The following is a 16,848-nucleotide window of genomic DNA, read 5'->3' on the forward strand; positions in this document are numbered from 1 at the left end:
AACGGTAAAGTGTCATTTAGGGTTGAGGTAGACTGTCAAAGATGATGGAAAAATAAAACAGGAGGAGCAGTACTTTTGCAGGACATACAAGTGGATGTGCTAAATGTATAAATAAGGATCATGATGTGTGAACCTTCATACAGTATTATTTACTAATCTTTATTTGTCTTCACCTAGGAGTGTTGTAGTACCACCAAAGAAATCAACCGTTTCCTCATCTACAGCTGCTGTGGGTATTCCTACAAATGCTGTCAGTGTAGTTTCTTCTTTAGATTCATCCCAAGCCCCGGATTTGTCAGGAGAATCTCCTGGTGAGTAAAGGGAAATTAAACAACTTAAATCCCAATCCTTCCTGTCTTGCTTCTCCTTCTCTTACCATCACTCTGAATACAAATTAACAAGTTCTTATTATGTGGGTTTTGTTATGTGTTATGTGAAGGTGAGATTTTTTAATACTTATCCATATCTCAAAACACTGTAGGGCAAGAACAGTTGTTTTTCAGACATTAAGTCATTAGCTGCCTTCTGTTGTAATACTGATTAGTGTGTGTGTATATATATGACCAGTCTGTGTATGAGTGTCACTTATACTAAGAATGTTGATACTTACTGCTGATTGTGTTTATTTAGGGGGAAATGTGACAATAATCTGGGAAAAGGTGTTTTTACACTTATTTTTTTATTTAACTGCTGGAGTTTCCTAGATTATCAAATCAGACAAAAGAGCTTTTGAGACCTTTGTATCCTGCATACCACTTTGTATCTTTGTCACAGTATCTGTGCCTCTAACAAAGACCACTATCAGATACTTCACCAGAAAATAGATGTGACTCTAGGTTAAACTGGACCTATAGATGTTATATGGGTTCATGAGTGTAGGAATTCATGTTTTTATATTTTCTGAGAGCTTATCCCCGGGTAATTTTATTATTCCTAGTTTTGATGCTATAGCTACACAAATGTAAAAAAATAAACTGTTTCTAAAAAAAACCCCACAAAAACCAACAAACACAAACCTCAACAAACAGTAGTGTTGTGTTTAAAAAAATAAAAAAGGTGAACCTTTTTTGGGTTCTCCTTTTGCCCTCATCTAGAAGAAGAAATGTAAATGAGCAGCATTTGTCAATTTCAACGTTTCTTATGGTTTGTAAAGCAGGTATATTATATTAACTTATATTTCATATAAATGTGGTATATTTGAAAGACTACTTTTTGTTACAGATCTTTTGTTGTGTAAAATAAAAACTTATTTATAAGGTTTAGGGTGTTTTTCCAGGGATATATGTGTTAGTGCTAAGTAGGACTGAAAATGATATTCAAGTGTTTCCGATAGCTTTAGCCTTAGGTCAGTTTCAGTGTTGATGCTGAGCTAATTGCTTTGGACAAAATTGAGTACGTTGTTTATAAGCAAGTGGTTCTTTGAACCCTTAGTCTCTCTGGTTGTTCTGTATGAGATGTTTAACCTTATATGCTGTGTCAAAGGCACGCTTTTCTACTTAGCTATGTTTAAGTCACAAGGCTATATCGAATCTTACAGTTGTGCCCATGAAGTTTAACGTAAGACTTGTATACATCTTAATCAAGGAAATCTCAATCTGTGCCTGGTTAGTGGTGTTTCTTTTTGATGCTTGAGTGTCTTGCTTCCTGTTTTTATGAACTTACCTCCAAACTGCAAAGACTGAGGGGGAAAAAAATGTAAAAATGTAATCTGTTGTCATGTCCTCTAGTACTCATGTGTCTGGAAGATATTTGTTGCCATCTTCAACTGCCCATTGCATTTCTTGGGAAAAGCATAAAGTTTTTATTCCTGCCAAGGTAAAGGAAAAGCTACTCTTTGCAAAAGGGAGGAACCATTTAGTCACTGAAAATGCACTATACTAACCTAGGAGTAATGCTGAGACTGGGAAAATTAGCTGTCTTTTAAAACTTCACAGTTCTTTGGGGAAGGCTGGCTCTGAGCAGCTAATCTTTTATTTTTAAAATTAAGAAAACCTAGCTACATTGAAATTGGTTAAAATAATTACTAATTTGTTAACCTCTTACTGGTTTACCCAGGTTAGATTTGGCTTAAATATTAAATTTCTGAAGTCAGTATTCGCTTGCTTTTAATAGAAACAAGAGATGAACACTGATTTTCAGATTTAGTCTATCTTCTAAGAACATATAGATGAAAAAATAAGTGCTCCTGTGCCTGTAGAATGTAAAAGAAATCCAGACAATAAACAATACTGATATAGTTTGGAACCGTGTGACTTCCAGCATGTCTGGGATTTTTGGCAAAAATTGGACATGTAATCTGAACTGATATGCATAAAAAGAAACTAATCAGGATTAAAAATAGTAGACATGTTTAGACTGCCAGTCTAATTAATTAAAAAGAAAAAGTAAAGGAATAAATGAAATCATGCCTTAAACAGATTAAAGCCTGAGAGTTTTTTGTTTTTTTTTCCCTGTAAAATAATGGCACGGAAACAAAATTTTTGCAGTGTTGGAATAGTTTACCTTGAAGTTGCTCATGTAAATTGCACACATTTAAGTTTGAAATAGATCCGTATGAGGCCTTTTTTTATTTGAAGATACAAGTAGCAGTAAGTGAGCTTCTGATAAAAACCAAAATACAATGTATATAATTTTCCCTCCCAAGTTTAAATCACATGGTCTTTCACTAATTTTTGTTTCCATACAGCAGAAAATCAATATTGTTCTCTTTTTTTTCAGCTAACATTAGTTGTAAGTCTGATTACTTTTGTAATTAAGGAAAAAAAATTAAATCCTTTTCTAAAAAGTGCAGAGACTAGGGGTTTATGTAGTGAGTATGAATTCGGGGCTTTTTCACATTTCATATGAAGGCTAGTTATTAAGCATTATGTAAACATTATTGAATTATATTTAAAAATACATTTCAGCTGTTCTTTTTCTAAAGTCAAAGGATTTTTTAAAATTAGTTTTGTATGCATTTGATATTTTTTAAAAACTCATCAAGCAAACAGAACCGTATATACGTTTTATGTGTATTATATATATATTATATACAATAACATACAATACTCTACTGTGGAGACTTGAGTCAGTTCACTCCAAAACAGAAGTGAAAGGGAAATCCAGACATGGGATTAAATAGCAGTAGTTTTAGTAATAGTGCTTTAGTTGTAATATGTACATAAGCATAATTTGGAAATAAGTTTTATTTGCACGTGAGCGTCCTCCACCCGTAGATGTGACATCAGAATTGCTTGGTCAAGGTAGGATCTGTGTTGAAGCATTTGTCATTCTGTGTGGTTCCAGATGCCTCCATTGTCATTTGTGTTTGCCCAGATTTGATCAACCCCCTTACCAATATTTTTTTCTGAAGTTTGCATCTTGTCTGTAGCTCAAAGTCTGTGAGTATCTCAGATATTTGACCCTTAAGATTGTCCTAAACTCGTATCAAGTGGGTGTGACATGTCCTGACCTACCAAATAGAAAGTGTTGACAAGTTGGAACGATAACCATCTGAGCTCACTCTGTTCCTCTGATACTTTGAAAGAGGGTGAAAACATATTTTGGCCTCAGACAGCCTGGCCTTTTCGCAGGAGAAGTTTTTTCACCTTTCTTCATTCAAACTGCAGGGTATTTCACAGAACCAAAAGACTTTCCTGAATACAAATGTGCCCCTTGTGGTCTAAACTTGCCATCAGTTTGTTCCTCGTGGCTGATATTTGGGTTGTTCATCTGCTGGAACTGGATCTTGGAATCAATGGAGAAACTTAAAGCACCTTTGTGGCCCATGTTGAGTCAATGACTGGCTCTTACAGAGGGTGGTATTGAGCAAAAGAGCGTATTTATTAGTAATAATCTGAGGAGGAGGAATTTACTTGAGTTGTTTGTTCCTTGGATTGGTTCATAGGCTGAATGTGAGATTGGATGTAGGGATTTTACACATGCTGTGTCCAGGAAGGGCTATTTTGGAAAGGCAGGACTAATATTTGGGTAGGCAGGACTTGGCAGAGTTGTCTGAGCTGTTATTAATATGTTTGTGGAATGCTTGTACTTTTGTCTCTTAGTTTTCCTTTTAAATAATTCATTGCTTACGGTTGTAATGTTCTGAAGTGGTGTGAACTTTTTTGAATTGTTTCTCTGATTCTCTGAGTTTCTCTGTTCATGTACTTCAGGGATTTTGCACATGTTTTATTAGTGCTTCACGCTAAACAATGCAATTTTGAGGTTTCACTATTCAGTTTGAAAATGTTTGTTCAATACAATTGTTATAAAGAGGGAGTATGAGAAATTTCTGTAGGAAGCAGTAGTGAATTGCATCTTGTCTTTATCGTCACTTTGAGTGTAGAAAACACTGAGAAGTTCCACTCCATTTCTGGTGCCTGCTTCTTCCCCTTCTTACTTGAAGTTCCTTGAGCTTCACTTGTTTTGCCTCTGAGCCACACAAAGTTGCCAGCATGATTTTGCTTCTCCTGAGCAGAGGCATAGCTGTTCTGCAAAATGTGAACTCATAAACAAGGCCATGTGAAAGGCTGAGGTGGAAAAGAAGGTGGATGCTTGAAAGAAACTTCTGAATAAGCACTAACAGGAGATGAAAAAGCTGTGACTCTTGAATTCTAGTCCTTCGTGTAGGAAAACATAAATTTTCTTCCACAGTTGGCTTGTTTTGCAAAGAAGAATTGTATTTGTGGATTTTTATACATATGTGGAAATAACCTTGGTGTCTTGTAATAAAATAAATTAGTGGGAGACAAGCTAAAGTGAGAAAAATTAATGTGAGGTGAGTTACTGTCAGTGCAGAAGGTAGTTCAAGAAATTTATTGGATTATAGTAACTATTTCAAAGAGAATTCCAAGTTTACAGTGGCAGTAGTTGAAGGCTAGTTAACAAAGCAGAATGGCACTTTTTAAATCCTGAATGCCAGTGATATGCAGCGGAAGTGGTTTAATACTGTTTTAGTATAAAATCTGTTTTAAAGCAGCTTGTCTTTGGAGAAGTTTTCACCATTGTTTCATGAAATCTGTTTTGGTTTAACCTACAGATGTGTTTATGTAACAGATCCCTTATATTAGCTTGTAAAACTTTTCATTGTAGTCTTGCATTGTACACTTCCAGCCCTGGAAGTGTAATTTTTGAATGAGCTCATTATTTTATTAGATATGCCTTTCTTAAAAGGCATCAGTGTATTTATGTGTGGTAGGTCTGTTGTGCAAAATTGAGGTATGATTATTTACTTCAACTCAACTCTCTTATACCTTATATTCATTCCCCAAAGTATACCATGCACTGCTTGTGTATTGCCAAGCATACTTTGTATATTCAAAAGCATAAGGATCTTGCACAAGTTGTTTCTTTAACAATATTTTATTACTAGAGACATTATTTGTTTAGACCCTTGGGGACCTTGAATAAACAATAAGGTTTCACTGTAAGGGTGCTAGACAGATGATCTATTTGCATTTTCTTTTATGTTCTTGCAAATGTCTGTAAAACTGTCAGTTTGAAGGAGCCACTTTATCAGTGAAAGGATAAGGGAGAGATAAGTCAGTTTAGTTCCACATGTTTGAAGTAGCTACTGCACTTACCCACATGTGTGTCATGGATGAAAATATGCTACTGAAGTATTTTCTTTTTTTTTTTTTTTTTATTTTTTTACTAAAACCAGAAAACATAGAAAAAAAAGCCACTTCTGAATTTAAGTAAAAAAAAAAAAAAAAAATACTTCCATAAACCAAAATGTGAATGCAGAAATCATTATGCCTAATCTTTTCTAAAAAAAAACAAAACCCAAAGCATCCAACCCTGAAATTCTCAGCTGTGATAAATCTGAGATTCACCCTTTTTAGGGAAGTATATCTGAGCTTGGAATGTGGATTTAGGTGATGAGAAGCATGAAGAAATTCAGGCCATAAATATCCTTGCATAATCTTCAAAAAGAGCATCAGTTTATATAGGTGCCTGCCTTATATTGTTGTCAAATTTAAATTATCAGTGCCTTTTTCTTATGTCTGTATTTAAAGTGGATTTTCACTTAAAACTTCATAGTGTTTTACATTTATGCCTAATCTGTTATGCAAAATTTGGCTGGCTTTCTGGAGGAAAAATATTCATATCCTGTCTGTGTTGTCAGTGATTTGCTTACCTCCCACTCTAACCATTTTTACCAGTGCCATTGTGTGCAGAAAGAGAAAACCAAACAAAAACCCAGCCCATCCCACAAAATAAAATAAACAGCAAAACCCTCAAGTTACACCAAAACAAAACCAAAGACTGTAGATGTTAAGTATTCCACAAACAACTGAAGTCTTTGGGACTGCTGAATCATGGGTCTTGTTGCTTTTTGTGGGCTTTGTTTTGTTTTTCTTTACAGGAGGCTCTGTTCTCATTTTCAGCACTGTTGTTTGACTGCTCTTCCTTTGGGAATATCCCGAATACTTTTTGGTGGTTTGACTATGTAAAATGAGATCTTAAAGAGATGGTAATATACCCATGAAAATATTTTAAATATTTACAGAATCTAGCCATCCCCATCGAAATTTTCAGAAATATGTCTTTGATTTGCCTTTATTAGATAAATTATTTAGGGAACTTTGCCCAGAAGAGTCAGATTCCACTTTGCTTTCAGCTAACGCTTTGTCCCCTCTTTCGTGTCCTTCATTTTGTCTGTCCCACTCGAAATTTCTTTCTGACCTCATCATCCTGTACAAAACAGGAGCTTCATGTTGGATTTATGAAAAGCGTAAGCAAATCCCATTCACAAATATGTTTTCCTACCTGTGAAGAAAGAAAATTATCAAAACTTTCCAGCATTTTGATGCGTTGATTTGTTAATTTCTGTGCTGCCTTTGAAGCAAGATTAAAGAAAAGCATCTTCCCCAGATAGGAGAAAAAAAACCCACCCTGAACAATAAAACAAGATCACAAACCCTCAGCACTTCGGGGGGGAAGCTCTGGGTGCCAGTGCTTTGGACCAGAAGTTTGAAATTTGACAGGAGAAATAAAATTAGTATCTTAGGGATTTGTCTTTGCCATCTTTTTGCAAATCTATTCAACTTCAGTCTAGTAGAACACTTTGAAAAGTTGCAGTTGACACATTTTGGTAGACACTTTCGAGATCTTAGCAGCTTATTTCCAGACAGGTGGCATTTAACTGAGCTCACTTCAGTGTAGGTGGGGGATGTTCAGGAATTTTTCTATAGCTGTAGTTCTGAGAAGGGTCACGTCTTTGCTAAGGCAGATGTGAGAACTGAAGTCTTTTCTTTCATGCTATTTTTTATTTTCTTTTTTCCCTTTCCTCCTTTTCAGCAGCAAAACAATCTGAAACTGGCGAGGTGAGAGGAAAGATAATAGGACAGGGTCTAAGGCTGGAAAGAGATAGGATTGCAGATGGACTAGAAGCAGTCATACTCCTGGGAAATGCACAGAAATCTGTCTGCTAAGATTCATTCTTCTCTGCAGTTTGGAATGCAATGCAAGATTTCTGAGTCACCTTTCCTATCCTGGCAGCAAATATCTGTGAAATCTCTGGCTGTCTTGCTTACCCCCTCTTCATCATTGCTAATACCAGTCCATACTGGAGTATGGAAGTTGTATTTCTCTTTACATACTGAGCAGCAGAATTTAGTATTTACAGATTCCTATTCTGCTGCTGAGAGCCGTGTAATGTCAATTCGACATAACACAATTCCTTTTTTTCCTTTTTTTTTTTTGTAAGTGTAGGATACATAAATGACCCAGTCTTCCCTATTGACCTTTGAATAATTGATGTGGCAAAGTTAATAACTCATAAATGAGGTTATACCACTGCCATCATGCTAATGATGCTGGCAATGCAATGGAGAATGTTATCATAGCTGTTTTTGACAGAGTCCCAGTGTTGCAAAAATTTAAGCCAGGCTGTTGAAAATACCCACTCATTTTGTATTCTGCTTCATTTTGACGCAAATATATTTTAATTTTAGAGAAAAAAATAAGGGTTTTCTGTGCAAGTTATTTAAAATTGGATTAACACTTCCAGTAACCAAAAGAGATGCTTTAAAGTGTTGCCACTTAGCTGTATATTAGTACCTTCCAGAAGTATTATTTGTATTCAGTGCTTAAGGTTGTAAGTGTTCTTAAATTTGTTCATGGGACTCATGGCTTATAAGGTCAGAAAGGATCACTGCAGTCTAATCTGACTTGCTTCACAAAGCAAACTGCAATGCTTCCTTGATTTACTTTCTGTTTGAGGTAGAACAAAATGTAGAAAGCTTGCCATAGCATAACTGGTAAATATGAACATAAGTATATAGGAGTTCCAGCAAAAAAAGTCTGAGATATAAACAGGTGAAAGGGTTTACCCTCGTCTTCATACACACTTGAAAACCATGGTTTCTCAGAGATTGAGCTCTAGGCTTTAGTTTCTGGACAAGTCATCTAACCTCTGGCATGTTTTCTTATATAATGTACTTGTGTATCACTTTCTCTTGTAGGAAAGGGATCATCTAATTCAAAATTGCCGTCTGTCCCTACAGTTTCTTCGGTGCCTGAGGATTCTGCTTCAAATATGAGGTAACCTCTTCAGTTAAACATCTGAACAGCTGTGCTGTGGCTCACATTTTTGCTATTACATCTTCTGTTTCTGCATCTTATACAAATGTAATTTTGCTGATATTCAGTACCTAATGAAGGATTATTGATTATGCATTGATATGCATGTGTATCACTTAAACATTGCCACAAACTATACTTCTTTGTCCAAAATTTCAGCAACTTCCTTTTTTTGTTAATCACCTGTATCTCTCTACTAGTATTACAGACAGGCTTGAACATGCTTTGGAAAAGGCTGCCCCACTTCTGAGAGAGATTTTTGTGGATTTTGCTCCCTTTCTTTCTCGAACTCTTTTGGGCAGCCATGGGCAGGAGTTGCTGATAGAAGGTACAAGTAAGTTTCCATTTTGAAGAAGTTTTTTTGATGTGTGCTTTGGTTTCTTTATTTAATTTTTTTTTTTAATGCCTCAGAAACTTTCCTTCTGCCTTCTGACATGGTGCTTTCTGCTGGATTTCACTGCCTCCCCTTCCTTCTGTCTTTAATCGTTGTTTCCTCCTCATTTTTGCCATCTCAGCCACCTCTTTCCCTCCATCTCATCTCATAGTTTTCCTATATCTCATTATGTGGGACCAGCTGTTGTCTCTTCCTTAGTTCTCCAGCTCTTCCAGGACATTGTTCCATAGAAGCTGGTGTATGAAATGCGTTTTGAAAACATGGTGTCAGTATCAACACTTCAATACAAAGCATAGCGTATAGTTCAGAAAGTTAAGTACAAAGTCCTTACACTTTTACTGATCCACTGCAACAGAAGGCTTCTTGGGAACTATGTCAGCAGAGCATGTTGTGTGTTGTATCTCTTTCTTGTATGTGAATTTGCTTCTGTCTTCTTAGTTTCTAATTGAAAGGCAATCATATAGGGAAGATTGTCAGTATTGAGATGAATTCTCTGGTATTTCTGAGAAGGTGAAAATTCAGGTGCACAACAAAGATCATGGCTCTTTCTGGTGTTGGCTTAAAATGATTGAGCTTGAGATGATTGAGTTTTCTTTCTACAGGTGGGTTTCTCTCTGTTTAAAAAGCAAGGCTCAGTTCTGCAATGCAGACATTAATATCCTCAGTTTAAAAAATCTTGTTTATTGGACCACTGTGAATTTAGTAGTGAACACCACCTTTCATTTTTCTCACAATTTGCTTGTGTAACTTGCTTTGTCCACTGATTTTTAGAGTGAAAGTTGTGAGTTTTGGCCAGTTAAAGCAGTAAATTAAATTAGGGCCTGAGCTTGTTGCAGCTTCCAGTAACGAGCACTCCCGTATTAGCAGCTTATGGTTACTTGAGCTGATCGCTTGCACATCAAGGTGTATTTGCACTAATAGATCTAGTTGCTTCCTGGGCAATTAAAGCTCTCCTTTAAAAAACATTTTTGAAACTACTTGTTTTACGGCTTAGGACAGACATCCTGTATGTAGTGCTGAATACAGTTAACGTTATCAGAAACACAAGTAGATATCAAACACTGGTAAACCTTTTACTGAAGACTGTTGATAACAAAATTGAGACTTCATTAAACTTCACTGAAATGAAAGGTTTTTAGTTTAGGAATTTAGCTTGTGTTACTTTTGGAGTAGGAAGAGTTGGCAGAAAGAATTATGTGAATTGTCTTCCATAAGACTGAAAAAGATGGGATTCTACTTTTGATTATACATATGGGTATTGCTTTAGCTGACAAACGTTTTAATGGAAGCTGGCTTATGAACAGATTTATTTCATTAATTTAAAAATAACAGGAAAGTGATTTTTCTCAAAGCTTTATTTGGTAGGGAAGAGAAAAATAAACACATGAAACCAATTTTGGGGCCTAAAACCCAGACAAACCTAAACCAAAATGCAAATACAAATAACAGTAGTAGTCAAATTAGTTTATAAACAGTCGAGAATATATAATAGGTTACTGCTTGCACTTCTGCGAAGGTTTAGTGTGGGGTTAAGGGTCAAAGTACTAATAAGAGTGTTTGGGATGTCTGCTGCCATGGAACAAAATGGAAACTTGATTGATAGCTGGGGGCTGAAAGGAGAACGCGCAATGGAGAAAGCAAAGGTCATAAAGCCATTTCCCTTCTCTGCATATATAATGACCCAATCCTTCAAGAAATAGCAAAATGTAAATACAGTGGATTAATGTAACATATGTTAACTACACTTCTGATAATTTTGACATACAAACATTTATGAAACTGAATAATGGAGGTAATGTATTACTCTTAGCTGCATCTTTAGATGCAAGGCATGGAATTTATGATCTTCCTTTTACATGCGTACTTTTGTGCTGATAAAGTACAAAAACTGGAAGTGGTGTGAGAATTACAGATTTCTTTTGTTTGTCAGAATACTTCTACTCCTACTCTATGCACTTCAAAACAGTTGTGTTTATGACTGGTGCCATGTAAGCATGCATTTATGTGTACCATTTTTTCCTTTTGTAGGTCTTGTGTGCATGAAATCTAGCAGTTCAGTTGTGGAGCTGGTGATGCTTCTTTGCTCTCAGGTGAGGTTTAGTTAACAGTGTTATCTGAAAGTGCTGCCTTTGAGCATGCTGGAAATTACAGTTCAAATTTTACTTTAAATTTGACTTGAAATTAAGTTTATGTGTAATACGTAGAAAGAGTATGTGCAAGGCCTTTTGATTAAAAAAACCCCAAGTTCTTAGTAATTGTTTAGTCAGTTGGAGAGAAAAAGATATTAAGGGTTTTACCCTTAGTAAGGTGTTACCTTGCTATTAAGATCTACATAACCCTGATGGTGATGTTCCTAAGTAATTCTATGCTGCCATTTATGTAAAATAAAGTAGGACCAATAAAATATTAAGGTTAAAGAAGCAGATTTAGTTCTGCATGTTGGCATGCTGAATCCTCTGGGATGAGTAGGATTTTTTCTTTTGTGTATGAATGATAAATACTTTTGAAACCCTGTCATTCTTAATTGATATGACAAGTACTAAGAATTTGAGAAAAGAATAAGAAAGCAACCCTGGTTGTCAGCAATTTGGGGCATTCTGCATTCCTAAAGGCAGAGTGATTTTAGATATTTAGGAACCTGAGAATTCCCTGTTCCTGTGGTTAGAAAAGCGCTGGAGCCTAAGGAAGTTTCTTAAAATCTTGGTATATTAATTGGATTTGCTTTTTGGGTTTCTTGCTTTCTTTTTTTGTAATTAAATGGAAGACTATTTTTATTGAGCCTTTCTTTTGGTGCCTTAAAAATGATACGTTTCTGGTAGTAAATTCCCCTACTTAAAACTTTAAAATAGCCTTTTTTAATGGGAATGGTATTGGTCTAGAGGTCAAGGGTTCTGACCCATTTCAAAACCTTTGACCTTCATTTACAACCCTTATGGTTTGCTTGCCTGACGAATAAGGATAATGCAAAATTAATGTTTCTTCACATCGATTTATTCATTTTAGTGCCTATATTGCCAAATTTATTTAGAGTGTGCTGATAGACATTTCATGAATACAAATGAAAGAATCATAGAAGGTGTGAAAAATCGATAGTCTGCATTGTCAATGAAGTGTAATAAGAACAATTACTTCTGGAGATTACACCTAATAGATTTTACAATGAACTAGTGAAGAGTAGCTATGTTTTCTAGTGAGCTTGTTATTAATGAATGGTTCTAGAACTTTGTTCATCTAGTTTTCAGTCTTCCTCAGAAAATATAGTATGTCTTTACCCTGAAAGGAATTTAATATTCCTTATGGAACTTTTGGAACTTAGAGATTGTTATGTTACATATGACAATACTGGAAGTGGACATTGTTCATGATTTCTAGAAAACAGATTTGCTGCTGACTTAAATTAGAAAATAATCCTCTCTAACGAGAAATCCCTATACAAATTTTACTGTTCATTTGTTAATGTGTTAGAGTAGAAATAATCTGAGTATTAAATATGAGCCTGAAAGCTTAGTATTACCATTTAAAAATTAATTTTTTGTTATCCATGTTGCTTGTATCAGTAATTAGTGGTTGACCTTCCCTTCTTTTTTGGTAGGGTAATCTAATCTTTTTTTTTGAAATCATGTTGTGCTCTGTACTGTACGTCACTTGTTTGGTTTTGGGAAGTGGAAAGGATAAGGAATAAATGACGTGCTCTAATGCATCTATTTGTCATATGTGTCACAATGCCACTTAATGCTAATCTAATCAAATTGAGGCTATCGTGATTGCTTAGCAGTGCTCGTTGCAGAGGCTAAGGTTGTTCTGTGTAAAACAGTAGAAATAAACCAATAAAGTCACAAAGACCTCAAAGTCTTTTTAAAGTTACATAGGAGCTGTAATTTTTTGGCAGAATATGAAAAATGATGTGAGAAATGAATCTAAAATTAGCTCCAGATGTATACAGATTGTTCTGGGGTGATAATTACATTTTTCACTTTGAATTTTCCTAATTCAAAGAGGTCAGCATGGCAATCACAGAAGTGATTTATTTTGTTAAGAAGTGAACTGTCTTTTTGCTACATGAAAGCTAGAGAGATATGAAATTGAATTTCTAGCTGACATTTTACAGATACTGGGAGGAGATGGGGTTGAGCTTGATTGATTTTTATTTTTTTTTCCCCCTTTTTTCTTCTTCCTCTGCCAAGATGGGGTGGGAAATGAAGTGATAGCCTTTTGCTAAAATTTTAATTATTTTTTAAGAGGAGATGGAGAGGATGAAGTGCCAAAGATCAAAAGATCAGGTCAAAAACTAGTTTTTAATCACATAAATAATGTGGCATAGTCACACAGTAAGTATCTGCAAATTTGATTTAAAACTTCGCAAATTTGTCAGGCACCATTTTATGAAATTGAAAGATTGCTCTGATTAATATCTGTGGCGGTTTTTATGTTAACCTCTTTCTCAAAATTTGTTTTAAACATTCTATATGTGATGTATATTATTTGTGTATATTGATGTATATGTGATAAATTGTTTTTATGAAACATCTGAAATTTTTCTGATGTTTATTTAGATTTGTGGCTGGAATATGTTCTTTCTTTACCAGAAATACAATATGGAATAGTAATGTCTGACAACTACTTTTTCATAAAATGGTGTGAGTAAAGCTCTTTCTCAAGTAAAGTGATTTAAAAAAATTGCAAAAGACAACATACCGTGCAACTGTTTGTGACTCACAGTTATATTTTTCTCTCCTTTAAAATTTATGTATTTAGGCATATGGAAAAACACCACTGCTTTTGTGTTTTAGTTTTGTGTTTACATGTTTATATGTTGCCTAATGTTTAAACCGAGATAAAAGGAGAAACAGGTGGTTTGAGATACAAAGGCTTTTTCTAAGACAAAACCAGTTGTGTTTTTGATAGACATGCTACATTTTGAGACGTGTCTCTGTGTGTATGCTTACATTTATATAAATCTATCAAAACATAAAGAAATCTTTCATTTAATATTACTGCAAAGTGTTCCTGCTTATTTGACGTTAATATCGTTTTTGAAAGAATCGACGTTGCATTCAAGGCCACTTTATAAAAGCGTTGTGTTGCTCATCCTAATTCAGTCTGACACACATTCCAATAACACTACCTCCCTTCTAGGGTTTAAAACTAAATTTATGGCTGAGCATTGTGAAGTGCATCATTTAAAAATGGTTTCAACCCAAAACATCTAATAAATAAATAATGTGTATGGCTACTCAGTAGCAGACTTTCCAGACTAGAAATCATTCCATCGGATACTCAACAGTCCACTATCGGAGAGGGCTGTCAGATAAATCTTATAGTAGCTGCATTCATGTCCTGTAAATCACATGTTATTGTCTGAGCCTTCTGCCAGGTCATCTATTCTTTTCCCATTTATCAGAAACGCATACAGTACAGTGAACCTAGAAGCACCATCTAGTCTGGCCTGGCATCCTGTTGGGGTAATTAAACCAGCCAAAAGAGAGAAGTCCTGTGTCTATATACCCCTTTTAAATGAGTGACGTCAGGGTATTAGAGGTGTTCATATGCTATTGTGAGACAAGGCTTCTGTGTGGAGAAACAGATATCACCCCTGAATAAAGAATTTTCATCTAAAAGGACTCTCGCTCTATCCCTAAAATGCAAAGGGGCATGTATGAATTGAGTGCATGTTTACCCATAAAAAGCAAATATGCTACTGTGCTTCCTTTCATTTGTCAGGTGTTTCCTTGAAAGACATGACTAAGTGGGAAATACCGTCTTCTTCCCTACTCTTTCATGAAGGTATAAAAACATTTATCCCTTGCTCACATACATGAAGCATTTGGTCTATTACCATAGTGCCAAGGTGAAAAGATACAAAAATAGGTGAAATAGGTTCCATAATTTTCCTTGATGCCTTTGAATTTACAGAGTTTGCAGCACTTGAAAAATGCTTCTTTGTGTAGTAAATCAACTGAATTGTCAGTGGAATATGTGTAAGAGAACTAATTAAGTGGTTCTTTGACTTAAGAGCTTTTTTTCGTACTGAACCTGCATTTTCTAGACTGTAAAATAAACTTAAGCTAACTGACTTTCAGTACTATTCAGTTCTTGTATAATTTTCTACAATTGGTGGAATGCCACCCAATTTTTTTCAAGAGTTTGCAGTTTAAAATTAATGAATATTGCAACAACTTTTCTGGCCCCATCACCATCACTACCTGCACATACACCCTGCTTGCTAGTTCAAGATATAAAAGCTTCTTGGTTCCTCCTTCTTCTGTCCCCTGTTGTTTCAGTGGGATTTAGGGCACATTCTTGATAGCTGGGATTTAGGGCACGTTCTTGATAGCCGATGGCATACATCAAACCAAGACCAGTGTTCTAATACATTTAATCTCTAGATATTTTATCTTAGAGAAATATTAACGTGATATATTGCAATATAACTACGTAGCTGTACTTGTTAGATTTATATAGGACCTTGATAAATAATACCTTTTGTGTGGAGATGGAAGAGGGAAACATAAACTCTGATACTCCAGATTGTTTTTTTACATGATAACATCTGTTCATATGGCCCAATGAAGTATGATTACAGTTGAATATGTCATGTGTTGTGCTGATAGTTTTTGGATTTATTTTTTGGAGAGAAAAGCATGATCCAAGGCAGTGCATGTGCATCTTAAAAATACAGCAGAGGCTGATTAGTAGCAGTAAAGCCAAACAAATGACACTGTGAAAGTTGGTCTTACTCCCTGTGTAGGCAGACATTTTTTTTCTTGTCTAAATAACTCACCAAACCAATTATCATTGGTTAAATGGCAAAATGTTGGCAAAAGGTCTTTCTTTAGCATGATTTTTCTTTTATGTGCTACTAAATCCCTTTGCTAACAGATTCTGTTCCTCGTAAAGAAGTCAATATTCATCTTTTGCATGGGCTGTATCTTAGTTGCATCATGCCTCTTACTCTAATGAGGATTCTTAATTATGTAGACAAAATCAACATGAGCCATACAGTCATGCACCATGTACAAACAATATGATAGGGTAATTCCCCTCAGGAAGAGCAATAGGATGGTTGTTACAATTTTGATTTTTCAGCAGATTTTGTTGCACCCATTTACCTCTCCCCCTCCTCCTGAGTACTTGAATGTAAAATGCAGTAAGATGGTCAGGCTTTTCTGGGTATCCTGTGCTCAGGAAAAAGCTTTTTAACAACAATCTAAATTCATTATCTCAGGAATGGATTTCTGCAGTGTGTTCTAAAATGTGGTAAGCCTTTGAATTACTTGGAGATTTTAGTTGACATAGAAGATGGCTGGTTTTCAGTGGCTGTTACTTGCAGAGAGAACACATTATACTGATGCTCTGTGATCTGCACTGGTTCCTAATTTACTTTTAAGTGCAATTTGATGTGATGGATAACTATAGTAATCGCTATGATGTTTTAATTGAATTGGGTATAGGTTATCTAAAGAGCTGTCACTATGATATCATAGCAGCTAACTCAACAGAAGCACCTAAACGCTTAGCAGTATCCTGGTTTAGATATGAAGAGAAACAATGCTGTTTGCATACTTTTTATGTGCCCCAAGTGTTAGATGATGATTTTGATTATTTTTTTTTTCACCTAATCCGTTTGTGTTCTAAGAGCTGAAAATAATTTGAAATGGGATCTTATACTACTTTAGATCTGTGATCTAAATAATGTATATGTTTCAGTGCAGAGGCTAGAATTTGTAGGGATTTTGTGAGGTATCACAGTATCACAGTATGTTAGAGATTGGAAGGGACCTCGAAAGATCATCTAGTCCAATCCCCCTGCCGGAGCAGGAACACCTAGATAATGTTACACAGGAATGCATCCAGGCGGGTTTTGAATGTCTCCAGGGAAGGAGACTCCA

At 35.4% G+C, this 16,848-nt stretch overlaps 1 protein-coding gene across 1 annotated transcript in view; it reads left to right on the forward strand.

The window, feature by feature from the left end:
* The window catches only part of LRBA (LPS responsive beige-like anchor protein), a 401,040-nt gene that overhangs the window by 96,570 nt on the left and 287,622 nt on the right, over positions 1 to 16,848 (forward strand). Inside the window, exons 31-34 of the mRNA XM_061440892.1 lie at positions 178 to 311; positions 8,448 to 8,526; positions 8,766 to 8,899; positions 10,988 to 11,049. Coding sequence (XP_061296876.1) covers positions 178 to 311; positions 8,448 to 8,526; positions 8,766 to 8,899; positions 10,988 to 11,049 — 409 coding nt within the window. The remainder of the gene's footprint in view (positions 1 to 177; positions 312 to 8,447; positions 8,527 to 8,765; positions 8,900 to 10,987; positions 11,050 to 16,848) is intronic.

The sequence above is a fragment of the Pezoporus flaviventris genome, unplaced genomic scaffold (assembly GCF_033815535.1).
Source record: "Pezoporus flaviventris isolate CSIRO_AGI_PZ_B2104156 unplaced genomic scaffold, CSIRO_AGI_Pfla_v1 ptg000002l, whole genome shotgun sequence".
Taxonomy (NCBI): Eukaryota; Metazoa; Chordata; class Aves; order Psittaciformes; family Psittacidae; genus Pezoporus; species Pezoporus flaviventris.